Source organism: Tachypleus tridentatus, chromosome 12, assembly GCF_004210375.1.
Source record: "Tachypleus tridentatus isolate NWPU-2018 chromosome 12, ASM421037v1, whole genome shotgun sequence".
NCBI classification, from domain to species: domain Eukaryota; kingdom Metazoa; phylum Arthropoda; class Merostomata; order Xiphosura; family Limulidae; genus Tachypleus; species Tachypleus tridentatus.
The window spans coordinates 69,527,673-69,547,118 of NC_134836.1; the positions used below are offsets into that span (position 1 = coordinate 69,527,673).

General features: G+C 33.4%; 1 protein-coding gene across 3 annotated transcripts in view; it reads right to left on the bottom strand.

Annotated features, from left to right (window-relative positions):
* Positions 1–1,957: 1,957 nt before the first annotated feature.
* Positions 1,958–19,446, bottom strand: part of LOC143233516 (insulin-like growth factor 2 mRNA-binding protein 1) — a 61,996-nt gene continuing 44,507 nt past the window's right edge. For 2 of the 3 annotated variants that reach the window (XM_076469815.1, XM_076469816.1), the window contains 9 exons: positions 18,357–18,443; positions 17,553–17,595; positions 17,050–17,144; positions 13,900–14,016; positions 12,921–13,356; positions 8,707–8,793; positions 7,659–7,787; positions 6,966–7,079; positions 1,958–4,685 (listed from right to left, as the gene is read on the bottom strand). In XM_076469815.1, the coding sequence (XP_076325930.1) occupies positions 4,581–4,685; positions 6,966–7,079; positions 7,659–7,787; positions 8,707–8,793; positions 12,921–13,356; positions 13,900–14,016; positions 17,050–17,144; positions 17,553–17,595; positions 18,357–18,443 (1,213 nt within the window). In that variant the 3' untranslated portion in view covers positions 1,958–4,580. Of the gene's footprint in view, positions 4,686–6,232; positions 6,343–6,965; positions 7,080–7,658; positions 7,788–8,706; positions 8,794–12,920; positions 13,357–13,899; positions 14,017–17,049; positions 17,145–17,552; positions 17,596–18,356; positions 18,444–19,446 lie in introns of all 3 variants that reach the window. The other variant, XR_013018198.1, reaches the window with a different exon arrangement.

Sequence of the window (19,446 nt, forward strand, 5' to 3'; positions counted from 1 at the left end):
TATTTCAACTATGTGTGCAGTATTTTATTAAAGGAATATATGAAAATAAGTAATGGCCTAATCAGTTAGGCCTAACTTCCCACCATAAGACAAGCTCTTGAACAATTTAAGTTTTTAAAAAATATGACAAGTGTCTGCCATCAATTTTTGTTTACTAGAATAGATTACCAAAGTTCTGCGGTAAGCTTAATAATCATCTCTTTTTAAAAGCAACTAAATTTAAATTAGATTATCAGATTTATTCTTTTTTAATTATTTCATTCTCCGATTCTCATATTCCAAACTTTTTAAAATAATTTTCAGATTTGTATTTTTCTTCTTATGTTTGTGTTGAAAGAGTATTTGGTAGAGAATATCCACATACTGTTCATTCAGCAAGCGCGAATTAGACGAAAAACAGATACTGTTCTACGGAACATCAAGAAACAGGATTATGGGGCTAAAGGGCAAAAATTGCCTCCAAATTTTTTAGTCAAATAAAAACAAGTAACAGGTTCACATCCTTTGAAACCATCGTAATATGCGTTAAAAGTTTCAAGTCGAGGTTGTTTTTTTCTTGTAACTATGACGGTCGCACACACAGGCTCTTATTATTATACATAAATGACTTGAAATTACAAAAACCAAATACTGTAACTTTCACTTTTTATTGTAATTTCATTCATGTGTGACATACATCTAACTACAATTTATTAGTCTTTAAACTTGCCTGTAGTTCAGTCAACCAACAATCAAATTCCTCACAAAATATTTAGAGTGAGTGAAATTTAACTTGTACAAAATACGCGAACTGTTGATGGTGTGGCACATTTCAAAATTCATACATCAACTGCAGTAACTAGTTTGTATTTTCTGTAGTTAATATCATTAATTTAATATAAACATAGCCCATTAAAACCAGACATTTTACGTTTTTAAAGTAAACAAAATAATCCTTGGATGGGGCAACCGAGTACCCATGGTCTTATAATGTATTTAGGTCAATCTTGTGAACAAAACTTTCAGTTTCTAAGATAAAAATAACATTGGTGTGATACATTACTACTATTATTTTCAATTTAAAAAGATGGTTTAAAACAGTATTTAAAATGTAAAAATGCTCCTCATTCGGAATATTTAAACGAAGTCATAAGTAATTAATTTATGTTTTTTGCTACTTTTTTTTCAAATTAAAATATTTGTTAAACTACTTTGGTATCTGGATGTTTCGGCTAAAAAGAAAACAACATTCTGAAATGGGTGAAACATCTCCAAAAGAACTTTCACCGAAGAAAGAAGAGCCACCTGTGGACAATAAAATAAAAACTGTAGAATGGTGCAGAAGAAAAGTGGTCATTAAAAAGTTTATTCACTTTGGGTAATAATAAGAAAGAAAGCTTTAATTGGACTGTCCTATATTAATGATTTGTTGTTAAGACTTAAGACTAAATTGTACGTTAAGCCTAACTTTTTCTTTTGTTATTTAGGCCCGGTCATTCGTTAGTAAAAGAGTAGCTCACGGTGGTGGTGATGACTAGCTGCCCTCCCTCTAGTCGTACATTGTTAAATTAGGGACGGCTAGTGCAGATAGCCCTCGTGTAGCTTTGCGCGAAATTAAAAAACAAAACAAAAACAAGACAAGTATCAGTCACCTATTACTTAGTTAGACATTGTGAAGAGATGGAAATCGAGACCAAATTTGTTTCCAATGTTAAAACTTTCAATTTTCACTTCATTGAATATTAAGAACACTACTTGGCAGGACTCCAAGTTATTGAATTGTCATTAAAAATGTAGAATTTAAGTATTATACGTACAAATATTTTAAGACTATATCATCTTAAACCTAGTAGGTATTTTGGTATTTATTACGTCGTTCAACAACAAAAGTTTTTTTGTGATCTCTGAAGAAATGTTAGAAGCATGTCTCTGCTTTCGTATTATTATTTTGATAATAAATCACAGAAACATTGACACCTTTACTTATAATAATTTAATTTCTCCATACAAAAGGTGTACACGTACGTAGGGTATGAAAGTCATGCCAGTAATTAACAACCTTTATTCTGTCTATCTGGCAGACTCAGTACAGAGAAACTGATGCGATATTATGTAGCAGACTCTTCTCAGTCACAGAGAGTTGAAAGAAACCAAAACAGTTACAAAACGATGAAAGGTTGTGTCAGCCATAAATGTTTTACTCTGGAGTTTTAATGTAAGGACTTCCGAGGTCTTGATTTCATCAACAACAGGTAGCAGAATGCAGTTACCCGTGTTTGAATCAACGTATCACATGGGGTTATGGCACAAAACCAGCTTATCAAACTATAGGTTATCCATAACACTGATTTCAGACTTTAGTCCTTAAGTAAGCTTTTCACAACCAGTCACAAGAACATTTCAAACTGTAAGAACTTAAAAAAAAAAAATGCAATTTGTAATTTATAAATCAGTAAATTTTCTGAATATTTTTCAACACATCAGAAACGTTATGTTATAATGTGAACTGTACAGCCACCATATTTTAATTACATATAACTAAGTGTGAACCATTAAAGTTCTGCTATCTAAATGACATCTTTTTGTCACAAACAGAGCTTTTAATCATTTAAATTCATCATTTTCTAACTTTTGAAAACAAGCTAACTCAATAAAATGCAACTAATTTTTCAGACATAACTGAACAAAACCAGTAAGAACTACACAGATTGTCAGTCCCTTTTCAGTGGGTATAATTTTCTTTACCGTCATTCAGCCTGCAATCATGAACACAAAAAAACACACAAAACTATTTCCACATCTATATACTAAACATGCAATTATTATTATTATTTTTTTTTATCTATTCCATATCCTAGTTCGATATTGTAGTTTTATATCTAACTTGTTTCTTCCTACAGGTGACAAACTAGGGAAATTATATCCAAGAATAACAGACTGATCAAGGAATTGGGAAACAGTTTTCAACAACAGCTGAAATTACCTGTGGCCCATTTTTAAGGCAGATCCAATCTGATTGATTTCTAATAAAAATAATATTCAAAGTACTTGGTTTTTCAAGACCTTCCAATGCTTTAGCCGTTTGAATTGTAAAACTATATATTCTGCAAATAACAATGATAGGCTAAAAGCCAGTGTGTGTAATATGAATGATCAGATACTGGGTAAACCATTTATATTATCACTTAATTATGTCCTTCATACTTCAACTGTTAGAGCAAGGTATTGTTAACTGATTCTTTAACTTCAGGTAACCACTCGGAGTTGGCTCTATACTTATTATGTAGTCTTCAGTCGTAGCATGATTCTAATTTCAGTAACACTGGCTAGACAGGGCACGACTCACACAAGCCACACTTGAAATAGAAACGTCAAAACAAATGAGGTAGTAGGCATTTTGGGAAGCCAGTCTAACAAGAAATAAAGATGGCTGCTTCTTCAGTCAACTGGACTTTTCTTCATTTGCTCAAGTCAACTGTTATTAAGCTGTTAAAAAACTACAGATATCAAAAGAACGTTACCGTCTAATAGATCTTCTCAATTTTTGTACGAGTTGTAACAATTACAACTTTACACAGAAAAATGCCTTGGTTTCAGTAATTGGTGTAACCACCAATCATGATACAATTGATTATAGGGTTCATTCTTCTTACACACTTAGTAAATAATGTTCTATGAATCCCTGGAATTGTCTATAACACAAAAGAGACTTTTAAAAAGAACTGTATGACATCACTACTATTATACTAACTATATAAATCTTTTCAAGGCATCCAAAGTTGTACTTTATGGTTACCATCCATTCTCTGGTATACCTTACATTTCGGTTAACAACAAGTTCTCACCTACTTACGGCTTTGTTTGGTTTTAGGCATAACACATCCCAAGTGAAATTAACCATGTGAAACTGTGTTAATAATAGAAACAGAAAGCAGTAACAAGTTTGTTCTATTGTCACTAGCTTAGTAGAAGGTTACAAGAATTTTTGTCCCTTTTGAGCAGGTTTCTTTTATTAAAAAGAAAAAAGTAACTATTTCAACGAATTCTGACTATATCAATTCTTATTGGAGAAACTTGAATGTCATATGATATAAATGACCTGATTGGATGATTTGGCCACCAATGATGAGCATTTTGATAAAAGGTTAACAAAAGTTCCTCCAACAAGTAGCATATCAAAAATATATATAACAAAGACCACAAAATTCTTTCACAGTTATGGTCCTATGGAAATACTTTAACAAACTGAAAACGAAATAAAATATTATACCTTACCCCCCCCCCAAATTTCCACTTTCATCTTTAAATTTTTTCCTTAACTCAGTATTCACAGACGTTTTAAAAAGTGTCTAAACGTTTTTTAATGTAATGTTTAAGCCTGAAATAAATTTTGTGAACTGGGAAAAAAAACGTTTTTAAAACCAAACAAAGCACACTTGTGTGCCATCATAATAATGTTACTAATGAAATTCATGTGTTCCCCTCCACAATCGTTAAAAATACCCCCCCTCAAAAAAAAAAAATGTTTTCCCGTTTTCTTCCTGCCACTCCCTCTTTGGTTTAAAGTGAGGTGTAGCAACATTGCTATGGCATACAAAGAGTTAGTTGGTCTGGTTGGTATGAGGAGGTTGAGGTGGAGTTGTTATAAGCCCACGATATCCTGGCTGGCTGCGAGCTACCAGGGCTCGGATGTGGCACTGAGCAGCCTAAAATAAGTAAAGCAATCACCATTATTTTCAAAACTTTTATACTATTACTACACTAAAACTAAATGTTTTCTCAAGAATAAACCTTTACGTAAGATATACTTTCAGTAGTATACTGTAATTTCAACAAAATTAAATATCCCAAAACATTGTTGACATGATTGTAAAGGGACTCAAATTCTAAGGATAGTAAAAAAACAATCAGAAGCATTCAATTTTAAAACAAATAAAACAAAGCCAGTTTTCCATCTAGCTTAATGAAGAACCATACAACCATTTACCATTCTGTGGCTATAAGAATTTCAGCTAAACAGAATGAACATTTTACATAAATGAACAGAGTTAAACTCTTTCCCAACTAGTAACAAGTCAAAGGTCACATTATCAAGGGTTAAAAGGCCCTTTCATCATGTTTGTTGTTTTAGTAAATTTGGTATCAAATTATAGACTACAAATTAAAATTTTTGTCTTGTACATTATTTAATTTCTTAATTTATAGTAAAAAAAATCAAACAAACACACCTAAACATCAAATTTTGTTTGTCATGTGGCATATTGAATGCAGCATTGGTTCAAATTACGTTTGTGATGTTAGAATACAAAGTCTATAGTTTTGTACAAATCAGAAACTCAAGTTGCCGATATCGACAAGCTAGAATGTGAAATATATAATTGCTGAGCTATCGCTATATTTAGTGAATCAAACACAGTGGTCCCCTCACTCACTTTTGTATTTTTGGAAATGGCCCCTTATACTCACTTCTAAATAACCAACTGAAAAGCTCAATGTCCCCTTAGCAATTTCTTTCAGTCACTTTCAGACATAATGGTGTCTTCGATCATGTAATTTATAATTTTGTTGGTTATTCAATGTATACATAAAACCTAAACAAATTATTTCGTTTCACATCATCTACATTTGAAACTTAAGGTTTAGCTAGTTACAACAGCTGAGTACAAAAGCCATAACTAGAAGAAATAATTGTTTCCTTTATATTTTTTGATTTTACGTTTTAAGAAAAATAAGCTTGTAAATCTTAATCCATATACACATGGAATGTATATTAACAGAATTGTGATCGTATTTTATTAAATACTAGTCCACTAAAACACAGCCAAGATTGTTTACTTTGTAAAACTGACCTTTAGTCTTTAGTGGACTAGCATTTTGTAATATAGTCACATTTCATTTATCACACACATTATATATGTATATAGATTATTAATATTCAGAAATAAATTATGAAACTTGTTTTTCTTAAAATAGAGAACAATAAATAAAGTAAAGCAAACAATTATCTCTTTTCACTACTACCTTTGTACTCAGTTGTTGATGGACATAGATTGCTATGCCTTTTAAAATTTGGCACATGGAAGATATAAAACTTATTTTTGTTAAGGTTTTATATACATAGTTGGATAACCAAAAAGTCATACAACATCACTGATACCGAAGAATTCAACTATAATTTATTAATCTTAGTAACTAAGTTTTTTTTTAATTTTATAAAATATGAAACTTCAAGTACACTAAAGATACAACTTACCTCCTTGTAAACTTGGATTGAAAGAATATGGAAGCCTTTTCAAAGATTAAAATGGCAGGAAGACCACTCTAGGGACATTCTAAGCTGTCACTGGTTATTCACATCATGTACTGAAGTAAGATTAAAAAAGGGACTGTTTCAAAAAAAAAAATATGGAAAAAGTTGAACAGGGCCACCATGTTTGATTCAGCACGTAAGCCATATCTCGGTAAAATAAAAAGGTTTGAGGTTCTTATTTTATATTCTAACTTGTTAATATTAGTAATTTGAATTCCTAATTTGTATTAAACTGTAGACTTAATATTTTGACATCACAAACGTCTAATTTTAAACAGTGCTGCATTCAACATACCATGTGACTCACTAGAACCTATATTTAGGTGTATTCTTTTAATATTTACTTTTAAATTAAGAAATTAACTCATATAATATTAAAGTTTGAATTATAATCTAAATCTATAAAATAATTCAATACAATTTTGAATGCAATTTAACAAATGCAATGACATGATCTTTGACCCCTGACCTGTCGCAATATGGTTAAAGAGGTAAGCCATCAACGTAACAAAGTTCAATAAATGTTATAAATACGTCTCAGGATTATAGGCTTGCAACAAGCATGAGGACACACACACACACAGTATTGGTCAACTTCCCAGAAGCCTTTAACTTTGGCAAAAACAAACCACACTCATTGAAGCTTATAAACAATAGATGATGTAGTAAGGCTAACCTGTGAGCTGTAAAAATCGCCAGTGATGTGGACGGCAGTTTCTTCTGCTTGGGAGTTTTGGCTCTCTTCTGGTAACTTTATCACTGCCTGAGTTATCCGCTGTATTTCACGAACCTTGAAAAACAGTTAACTACATAACTGCAATTGCTGGACACATACATTTTAAACTATCCAGTTTCTAAATTAACTATTTCTTGTACTTACATAAAAATAACAAGGTTGAAACTGTATGAATTAATGTGGTACAAATTAATAATATTTTTCAGTTCCTCCTGTCTTTCGGTTCACAATTTATTTAGTGTAAAACCAATAAAATAATAACAATTACCTACTTCACATCAATTTCGAAAGCCAAAAATAATTGTGTGAAAAGATTGCAGTAGTAGATTCATTATTGGCCCTCTACTTTCCCATTGAATCTCTTAGATTTGTTAAAGCGTTTTCAACCTAGTTATTTCTCAGGTTAAGTTGCATAATTGTTGTCCGAATAACTTAAGTTAAACGTGTTTTTATTCTAATATTATCTGTTCTTCTCAGATTTTACTCTAAATTTCTCTAAATGTTTACAGTGATCTGTTAAAACTTTAATCTTACTATACACAACCAGACTTTGTCAAACCTTATTTAGACAGTAAATTACACAAATGTGGCAGATAATAACTATAAATATTTCAATTTTTGAAAGCTACTCACTGTCTGGCCTCCCTTCCCAATAATACGACCAACTTGAGATGTGGGGACAAAGACTTCCACTCTTAGATGCGCCTCCTGGGGTCCAACAAAACCTTCACAGCTGACTTTCTTAAAGATCATGAACTGAGCCTGTAACATGAAATAATTGAAAACAAAACATTTATCTATAGAGAAAATCAGGTTTGAATCTGATAATAGCTTGTTATCTCTTCAGAAGTATAAGAGATACAACTTAAAATTTGAGGACCTTCAAGAAACCAGAATATATTTTAATTTGGGAGTTATAGAATTTGACACAAATTGCAGTAAATAAAGTTTTATACCTGTACACTTAAAAATATTAAATTTAACAGTTAAGTGCAATTTGTTAATAAATATACATGTCATGCATGTAAATATTGTAAAACAAAGCCTAAAGTTTGACTTAACCAAGTCACCATAAATTTATAGTGTTTACTGTCACCTGATGATATAATTTGGGGGGAGGGGATGTCAGTTTTAATATGGATAATGGTTCTTGTATATCTCAAATGCAAAATAAACATATTTATATAACACTTCTTCCTATGTAACCTGGGTTTCATATAACAGGATCTATAACATATCAAGGCATACGTGTCTGTTCATCTATTTCAGTGAAAGTTATTCTTTCAACTTCTAATTAATAAGCTAAACTTTTACTTTACTTCTATATTAATTAGCTGCATAAACTATTAAATAATAGCAAGATCAGTTAGCAAAGATTTGGGTTCATCTTGACTGAAGCTGTTGGGTAAGTCACTGAGCACTAAGAAAAAAACAGGTAAGTCATTAATCTCTAACCATGACTGTCTTGATTTAAGTGCTACTACTGTCATTAGTTTTCTCTCCATCCCTCACACTCACCGAGTGATTATTTACCGTCCTTCTCTGGTTTTACACCATATTCAAATTTGACATTTTTTACAGTTTACCCAACTTCAAGATAATTAATATTTCTTCTTGCTAAAACAACACTTGAGAAGAAAAGAATCAAACATCTCTCTACAAAGTACTGAAAGTTACTTACCTTCCACTGTGATTCAGGTGTCCCTAATATGGTTACTTTTCTCTCTGTTTGTTTTTCTAAAGGTTCATCTGTATTGGGTTGAGCAACCTTGACAGGATTAATAAATAGAATATGAAATTGGTGATGAAAAAATCCACTTGTAAAGAAAATTATACTTAAAAACGGCTGGTATGGGTAGAGAAGGCACTAATAGAGGAGCGAACAATGTTTCGACCTTCTTCAGTCATCGTCAGGTTCACAAAGAAAGGGTTACTGACCAGTAGCTGACCAAATTTGAAGGCAGTTGTAACCATTATATCTGAACTAGCATACCTTACACCACTATTAACAGTACACACTCATACGATCATAAAGAAACTAAGAAACTTAAACCAAAAAATTATCATAGAAGAGCGAACAACGATGACTGAAGAAGGTCGAAACGTTGTTCGCTCTTCTATGAAAAAGTGTTTCTCAGCCCAAACGAGCCGTTTTTGCATATAAATTTCTCAACAAGTGGGTTTCTCGTCATCACTGAAAAAATTATCAACAGAAGAAATGACATCTATTTCATTCAACAATGTAGAAAGGAACAACTAACCCCTAACTTTGTAAAGGTAAAACTATCAAAAAATTTTCATCAATACACAAACATTATCCAAAACTTACAGAAAAAACTACTTAAAGCCACACTGAACACGAAATACTAAAAACTACATGACTTACAGAAACAAAAAATGAACCTAGACCATCAACTGGCATGTTGCATTAAACCAGAGATTTACAGACTTATGTCAATGAAACATAAACCAAATCAACACTAGGAATGACAGGAACAAACAGATCTGCCACAACAAAAACTAGAAAAACTAAGATGCAAACAACAGAAAAGACACCAACATGACGGTTCTATGACATTTCACAGCTGCAATTTTGCAGACTCTTGGCAGCCAACATCACAATAGAACTTAGTTGTTCATTTCCTTAAATTTTACATGTTCAAAATTTTTAACTTCTAACAAGATATTTTAATTTCATTTCTATCATTATGTATTTTCACAAATGTTTAAGCGACAAGATACATGTTACAGAGTAATACCGAGTTTATCAGAATACCCGAGTTGATGAGAAAGAAACAGAGACTAGCTCACGTGCTGGTAATTATCCTCCAAACATAATATGATAAATGTATCATCTAACCTGCCCTAAGTGGTTCACCAATAAATCTTAGTGCACATACTACTAAAAATTGGGTTAAACGATGGCAGTGGACACACCATAGATAGCCCATTCAGTAGCTTTGTGTTAAATAAACAAACAAAACGACCGAGCTTATATACTGAGGTTCGACATTAGCAGTGTAGCTATCACAGCCCAGTCAACCACAAACAAAAATACAAACGTTCATCGACATTCTCGTAAACATAATTGTTTTAAACAGTCTGTTAACAAGAAATCACAGAAACAATGGATTGATTATAAATTATGTAACATGAAGACTATTATGTTAATAACATTATGAAGTGATGAAAACTATAATACGAATAACATTATCAAGCAATGAAAAGTATGATATTAATAGCATTATTAATATCATAGTTTTCATCATTAGATAATGTTATTAGTATCATAGTTCATGTAAATACTCAGCTGGGTAATCATCTGCTGCCAATTTTCCTGGGTGCGAAATTGTCTGCTGCCAACGAGCTTGGCTGTCAAGAGTCGAGATACCAAACATAACAAACCATTGACTGACCTCGTAATTAACAGATCCGACTGACAATTAAACACAGATGAGATACATCTACTTAACAAAAGGACTTAACTTTGCAATAGTACCCTAGGTACATCCCTTAGAAATTAAAGCATGTTTAGAAGACCTAGCCAGGAGACTTGTGATACTTTCCACAGAAAACAAAAACAATCAACTGAAAGACAACTTCGACAATTCTATTGACATCCAACAGCCAAACTTCCCAGAAAAAAATTAAAAATTTGTATTTTCCAGAAAAACCTAAAAACATCTTAAACAATTTTTTTAAAGAATTTTCTCACAAAACCATCAACATAATTTCACAGAACAGAAATTTTAAAAAACTACCTTACAAAATGAGACATTAATTCCATTAAAAACCTAAAACAAGAAAAAAAAAAAATTCTAAAAACAAATAAAGGAAATGCTATAGTCATATTGAACACGAATGAATACATCCAAAAAATGACAAACATTCTATCAGACACAAAGAAATTTAAACCAACACACAAATCAAACAAAGACACATAAAATGCAACTAAACAAAATACTACTAAAAATGATAAAAGCCAACACAATTTCAAAAACACTTTATTCCTACCTATGCAAGACCGACTCACGCACACCACAAATATACGGCATCCCCAAACTTCATAAACCCAGACTGTCCATTATAACTAATAATGTCCACAAATGAATCGTTTAATTACAATCTTGGTAAATACATAGCATGAGCATTCTCCAAATGTAACATCAGCCAGCTCATTCATCAAAGACTCTTTTAATTTCAAATCTAACCTTAATCAACTTAATCATAAAGCCTTAATGGCCAGTTTCAATGTCATACCCCTCTTTACAGAAGTCCCAAATACTGAAGCCTGCAAGATAGCTTTAGAACTCTATATCTGAGACCCTAACCCATCTATAGACATTCCCAGCAACCAATTAGCAACTGTCACAGAATTCACCACGATGAAGACAAACTTCATGTTCAACAACCACAACTATATACAAACAAATGGCCTAAGAATGGGCAATCCAGTGTCACCAGTTCTAGTCAATGTTTTTATGATACAAGTTGAAACACAAGCAATTAACACAACCTTACATCCACCACTATATTGGTACAGATATGTAGACGACACAATTGCAGGATTCACATTTACAGAACACAATTTTTTCAATGACATTAACTCTCTACATCCCAACATTAACTTCACATGTGAACAAGAAGAAAGCAATCAAATATCATTTCTTAACCTCAAAACTACAAGAACCGATACACAATTTAAAACAGGAATCCACCAAAAAAATCACCCATACTGGACTAGACGTTCCTTGGGACTTAGCACATGAAACAAAACAAAAAAACTCAACATACTAAGAAACCAAATAAACACTGCCATAAAACTATGCTCATCAGATAAAATTAATGACGAATTAGACAAAATAAAACAATACTTCATCAACATCAAAAAGTTTCCTCCAGAAACCATAGAAAACACACACACACACACCTTGACAAAAAGCAAAATCAATTAACAAAAGTAAATATATCCCATGAATTAAAAGAACACAAAACATATATTCCTGACATCAGCAGAAAAATAACCAACTGTTGGCAAAAACTAGTAACAAAATATGACATTCCAGTTAATACCAAATTTATTTAAAAACCAGGCATAAAACTGAGGTCTATACTATGTAAAAACTACACTGACAAACACCACACCAACATTATTTATAAAATACAATGAGATAACTGCCACGACTTCTATATTGGAGAAAAGTATAAAAAGGGAAACCAGATTCAAAGAACACAAAGTCACCTTCACACGTTTTCGAACACTGCAAATCAAATAAACACAACATAACCATAGAAAACATCAAAATACTAAATAAAGAAACAAACATAAACAAATGCAAAATTAAAGAAGCCTTACTTATACAACTCAAGCCCAAAATAAATCAATACAAAGAAATGCCTTTATACCTATATTAATAAATATATCCAACATCTAAGCACACCCTCTACATTCCTACACTCAATTACACTACTGCCTTCAAACAAGTGATCAGCTACCAGTCAGTAACCCTTTCTGTCTTTGTGAACCTTATGATGACTAAAGGAGGGCGAGCGTTTGCTCCTCTATTAGTGCTTTCTCTACCCATACCACCTGTTTTCAAATACATAAGAATATGAAATCAATAAGAAAAACCAACTGTGTTCTTATTACTACCTCATCTAACAGTTTCTGATAAAGAAAAGCATGTATACCTTAAACTACCAGATAATTACAACCACTGATTCTATTGTTCTGAACACCAAAGCTTACATGCAGATGAGAATAACTGGACAGAATCAAGCACGTAGTCCAGGATTAGAACTACTTAAACCAGTAGGTTTACAATGGTTCTCTCTCATGTAGCCAAATGAAACAACCTTATGTCTTACACTGACCAGAGAGAGAGTTCAACTAACCTTTATGCTGGCTCCAGAGGAGTTAATCATCTCCCTGATGCTTGAGCCTCCTGTACCAATGATGGCACCAACAGCAGAGTTTGGAATGTACAAGAACACCTGCTCCTTTACTGGGTCCAGCTGCTGTGAGGGCGGAGGTCCTGAAGAATAGTTCTTAGGCACGTAAGGAGGGGGAGTGTTATACATACCATAAGGTGGGGTTGCCGGTCCACCACGAGGAGTGAGAGGGTATCCAGGACCTCCCATAGTAGACATCATGGCCATGGGGTGGACCCCCGGAAACATGAACGTCTGGGGAGCCATAGCAGAAAGATCATTCTCATAGCTCTGGCGAAGCTTTGCACTTATCATCTGTTCAGCTTTAGAAATATTTTCTAGGTTACCCACAATGGTAATGGTTCGTTCCATGTTAAAACTAGTGACATCATGTACGCTACTGTTGAAGAACAAAATATAAAAATATAATGAACATCTTGATTTGTCAATTTAATATATGATCAAAAAATTTTTTTTTTCAATAAAGATATTTTTCCATCTGATTTGCAAAACAATCCAAGCTTTTCAAATTATGGTTACACTATAATACCAGAGTACAGTGGTGATGAAAAGCTGTAGTTGCATTACATTTTCATAACTTTCTGAAAAACATTGTGAAGTAAACTCCTGAAACAAGGCAAAAAATATCAGACAATCCATATTTTATTTCCCCCTTCCTATAAACCTTAGTTAAACTTGACAACTGTGCCATTCACAGAATAAAATATATGCCAGTTGTCTAGTTTCAAACTTTGCTCTCTTACCACATAGATGTTAAGATTCAGTATAAAAATAAAAGGAAATAAACAATACATTTTTAACAAACAAAAATAGCCAGTAAATTGTCAGCAGCAAAAATATTTAAAACATTATTAAAGTATTCATACTTACATACTATTCTCTACAAATACTTTAGATTTGGAGGTGATGAATTATAACTTACCTAGAAACGGTGATTTTTGTGTCTGTTTTCTCCATTATTCCTTTAATAGTGTTGCCGTTTTTACCAATAATACGGCCTATCAGGTTATTATGAGCCAATATTTTCAAAGGGATGTCACTAGAAAGATAGAAATATATGTGGATATTATATTATCTCTCAATTATTTCACTTTTCCTAAGGTAGTAACTTATGACAGTTTATTGTTTATACATTGATACAAATTAATATCACCACCTTATCAATATTAGCTTTGAAACTATTTCAACACAACCATTACAAATGCATTCACTATTTATACTTTCTATAATTTATGATAAAGGCCCAATGTTGGCACAGTACAGGTTCACAAAGTACACCGTATATAAAATATGATAAAGGCCCAATGTCAGCATGGTACAGGTTGACAAACTATACTGTATATAAAATATGATAAAAACCATGGTACTTGAATGCATTTGAAAGGTTAACCTATCTTCTCCAGGAGTAAATTGGGATTGCTAGTGTAATTGTATGAGTGATAGTTAAAAGGAATTGGTTATGCCATGAAAGTCATCCAGTCTTTCACAAAATGTTTAGTCTGTTATTTCATGTACTGTTGTAAGTGTTTTATTTCTGGTTCAATGTGATTTATGGTTATTGAAATGTTCTCTAAAAGAACATATTGATGGTTGGTTGCATTTAAGGGTGGGTCTATTATAATTCTTAACAAAGATGTTAACACTGATGGACAGTTACCATTTGACAGTCTTCTACAAGGAATGTGTTTCCTCTATACAAATACTCCACATAATGAAGGAATGGAAACTACAAATTATGCATTAAACCTTTCTAACTCAAAGTCTCAAACAGCAACTGCTCTTGCAAGTCTTTTATTGACACTGAACAACTTTGAATTCAATAACAAACAATACCTTCAAGTTCAGAGCACTGCAACAAGTACAAAAGTTACTTTCAATTATGCCAACATTTTTTATGGGTTATACTGAAAGCCAGTTTTAACACCTAAGTCCTGTACAACCTCATACAGCCTGTCCTGAGTCACTTAAAGAATTTATGATGCATACTAGCTCCTTTCACAAAACAACGAAGTTAACCAGATTAACATTCTCATTAGCATTAAAACAGGGTTCAAACCTAAAACTTAGAGAAATAAAACAAGCTTATTGGATTACCAATCTAAACGCTGTTAATGAGCATTTTATTACCATTACCTCACCCCCTGTGGATGAATCTTTACCAAATGTGGTATGGAGGTTCATTGGAAGATATATACAAAGTTTCCTTTTGCTATTTTTTATCACTACTTCACCCCTGTTCATGGATCTTAAAATTTGATATCGAGGCTTTAGCTTCGTACAGAAGTTTAGTATTTTTTCCCCCCTGATCTCACCTCCTGTGGATAGGTCTTCATCAAATTTGGTATAATAGTTCACTGGGTCAAATTTTCAGTTTAGCATTTTAGGTTTTTTTTTAGCACATTTTGCATTTCTTATCACTACACTTCACCCTCCTGTTGGTTGACCTTTACCAAATTTCGCAGGAAGGTTTGTTTAGTCCATGTAAAGATACGAGCAAATTTATGGTTTAGCACTGTGTTTGCAGGTTTTATGAGTGCTTTTGAATTTTTTATGATTATATATAAGAGAAAAAACCTTTTATGCCTCAAAATCGACTCTCATTAATCAAGTATTTACACAGCTTCCATCCAGGTAGTATTCAGGGACCCATTATCAACATAGAGATTTACAAAGGCTACTGTATACAACACACTGCAGAATCCATTAGATTGTGATTCCCTCATAAGTATTACATTTAAACACAAGCTGCCATTTGACTGGCTATGACATACTGTCAATTTCAGTTGTTTTCAGTGATAACATTTGAACAAAAGTTTGAGAGTAATAAATTACTCTCTCTTACACTACATGCAAAAAACTACACTATAAATCACACCTTACAGAACACACTTCACCATGGCACAGTCGAACCAACCCTCGACACCTTACAAAACACACTTCACCGTGGCACAGTCGAACCAACCCTCGACACCTTACAAAACACACTTCACCGTGGCACAGTCGAACCAACCCTCGACACCTTACAGACCTCACTTCACAGTGGCACAGTCGAACCAACCCTCACACCTTACAGACCTCACTTCACAGTGGCACAGTCGAACCAACCCTCACACCTTACAGACCTCACTTCACAGTGGCACAGTCGAACCAACCCTCACACCTTACAGACCTCACTTCACAGTGGCACAGTCAACCAACCCTCACACCTTACAGACCTCACTTCACAGTGGCACAGTCGAACCAACCCTCACACCTTACAGACCTCACTTCACAGTGGCACAGTCGAACCAACCCTCACACCTTACAGACCTCACTTCACAGTGGCACAGTCAACCAACCCTCACACCTTACAGACCTCACTTCACAGTGGCACAGTCGAACCAACCCTCACACCTTACAGACCTCACGCCACAGTGGCACAGTCGAACCAACCCTCACACCTTACAGACCTCACGCCACAGTGGCACAGTCGAACCAACCCTCACACCTTACAGACCTCACGTCACAGTGGCACAGTCGAACCAACCCTCACACCTTACAGACCTCACGTCACAGTGGCACAGTCGAACCAACCCTCACACCTTACAGACCTCACGTCACAGTGGCACAGTCGAACCAACCCTCACACCTTACAGACCTCACGTCACAGTGGCACAGTCGAACTAACCCTCACACCTTACAGACCTCACGTCACAGTGGAACAGTCAAACCAACCCTCACACCTTACAGACCTCACGCCACAGTGGAACAGTCGAACCAACCCTCACACCTTACAGACCTCACGTCACAGTGGCACAGTCGAACCAACCCTCACACCTTACAGACCTCACGTCACAGTGGCACAGTCGAACTAACCCTCACACCTTACAGACCTCACGTCACAGTGGAACAGTCGAACTAACCCTCACACCTTACAGACCTCACTTCACAGAGACAGTGAAACTAAACACTTCAACTTTTATAGAACTCACTTCACCAACAGTCCCAAGTTTTGTTTAACTAATATCCAATTATATTTTTATCATCTTATGAATATTTACTTCACTAAGTAAACTGATTCAACAAGTCTTACCCCCGGCTAGTACTTTCAGCTTCTTTCTGCATCACCTCCAAAATCTTCTGACAAGCTAAAGAACAGTTTTCTGGGTTTCCATATATAGTAATTACCTGAAGGAGTACAAGTTATAAATAAACAAACAAGGTACAAATAAGCAAAAAACCAAAATAACTTAATATTTACAAAATCTGGTTATAGCTAAAACATTTCTGAAATAATTACCAAAGATCATGAGAAACTTGTAAAAGCATGTTGGTTATCATGCTATAAGATACTGTAATCTTAAGATATTTCTTAGTATTTAATTATTAGTGTTACATTCCTGAACCATCTGTATTAGTTTATATATATAGTTTAATACAGATGTGTTAAGCATTGTGTGTGCACGTGTGTGTGTGGTTTTCTTTTGTTGCTTACTTCATACTATCTACATTATGGAAAAAAACTGGTTTGGTTTTTTATTGGAAAAAAAAAACAACTTGTAATAATGAGAAAAGACAAAAATGAGAGTTACTGACCTTTTCCAAGGAGCCGGCATTTTCTTTACGGTGTATATCAACCCTATTTAGAAACAAAAATAAATAAAAGGAAAATTATAATAATAATAAAATATTTCTTACACGCACGTTTCATAAAAACTTGAAAACTAACGACTCTTCGGTTTCTTCTAATTAACCCACTTATCTTCCTGTAAAGTTTTGTTTTTATACAACAACGTAACACATTTAACCCATATTTCCTTTTAAGTGCAAAAATCTATCTCAAGTTACGAGTCAATAACAATATCTATCAAATGTAGGTTAAGAGTCAATATTTAAACTTTTTTCCTAAGAAACTTCTCTTGATTAGGACACAATTATATCCCTTCCCATGTTGTTGTTGGTTCTTAAGCATAAAACTACACAATGGGATAACTATATTCTGTCTACCATGGAGAACTGAATCCCAGACTTTAATATCTTGCATCTGGAGGTTTACTACTGACCTATGGAAATCCACTACTCATTATTATTATTATTAAGAAACACAAGCAAAGTTCTAATAACTTTTTCAAAGTTGTAAACCCTAGTAAGAGGGGTACTAGTACTCTGTTAGAAAAATATTACGAGCCATTCTGCATTAATAAGGTTTAGCCATACAACAATTTACATGTTCAATAAAGTTGTAATTAACTTGTAAACAACGAATGTAATATTTGTTTGTTGTGAGCAGCCATTTGTAACTGACATCAACTTCAGTTCTTAGAGCTAATTAAATTTGTATATGCTAAACAGAATGTAAGATAACTTCAAAAATTTAGTAAATAAAATAGTTTTTCTCACCTGGCCCTTGACTGCTGAGTTATTTGTCTAATGGTACCACCAGCTCGCCCAATAATTGCACCAACCATGTCACTAAAGACAAGTATCCTAAAAAAAAAAGAAACATAAAAGTTCCTAATGTAACACTAGCTGGAAATACTTTTCACAAAATCATAGTTATAATAAATACACAAAGTGAAAAAAACGTGGGGTTTGTTCAGCAAAGAATATTCTAGAATAACCAACAATAAATTAATATTTCTCAACATTAGTTCACATCAAAAAAGACGATTCTTCTTTAATAAAATATGTCCAGAATAATTAATCTAACTTCAAGCACCTATTTATTAAATCCATTTTTTTATACAATAGTACTAAACTCTCAATATATGACACTAAAGTATGTTGTATTATTTGTAGTTTTATCAAACATTTAAATTTATCTAAGTAAGCTTCAAACTACAAGTGATGAATAACAAAAACGTTTTTTTTATATTTCAGTTTTTATCTTCCTTGAAGTTTTTTTCGATGCACATTTTGTCTTCCAGAGTTTCTGTTTGTTTGTTGTTAACTAAAGCTACACAATGGGCTACCTGTGCTCCATTCACCACAGGCATCAAAACAATTTTTAGTATTTACAAGTTCTTAGGCTTATAACTGATCCACCAAAGGGCTTTATTCAATAGACAATAATATTAGATTTTGGTTTGTTTGGAAGTTTGTGGAAAATTACACAAGAACTATCTGCATTATCTGTCCCTAATTTAGCAGTGAAAGACTAAAGGGAAGACAGCTAGTCATCACTAGCCACCAACCAACTCTTGAGCTACTCTTTTACCAATGAATAGTGTGATTAACTGTAACATTATAACACTGCAGTGGCTGAAGGGAGAAAACACGTTTGATGGGACAGGGATTCAAACCCATGACTCGCAGATCACGAGTAGAGTGCCACCTGGATATGCTGATGTTAGAAAAAACCAAGTTTAAAACAAATCTAAGCTAATCAAGGTAGTTAAGTTTTTATAACTCAGGCCATGCTCAGTTGATTAATCTTATCTCACCACTAAAACATGGAGATATTATTTATAACAGAATAATTATACAAAGA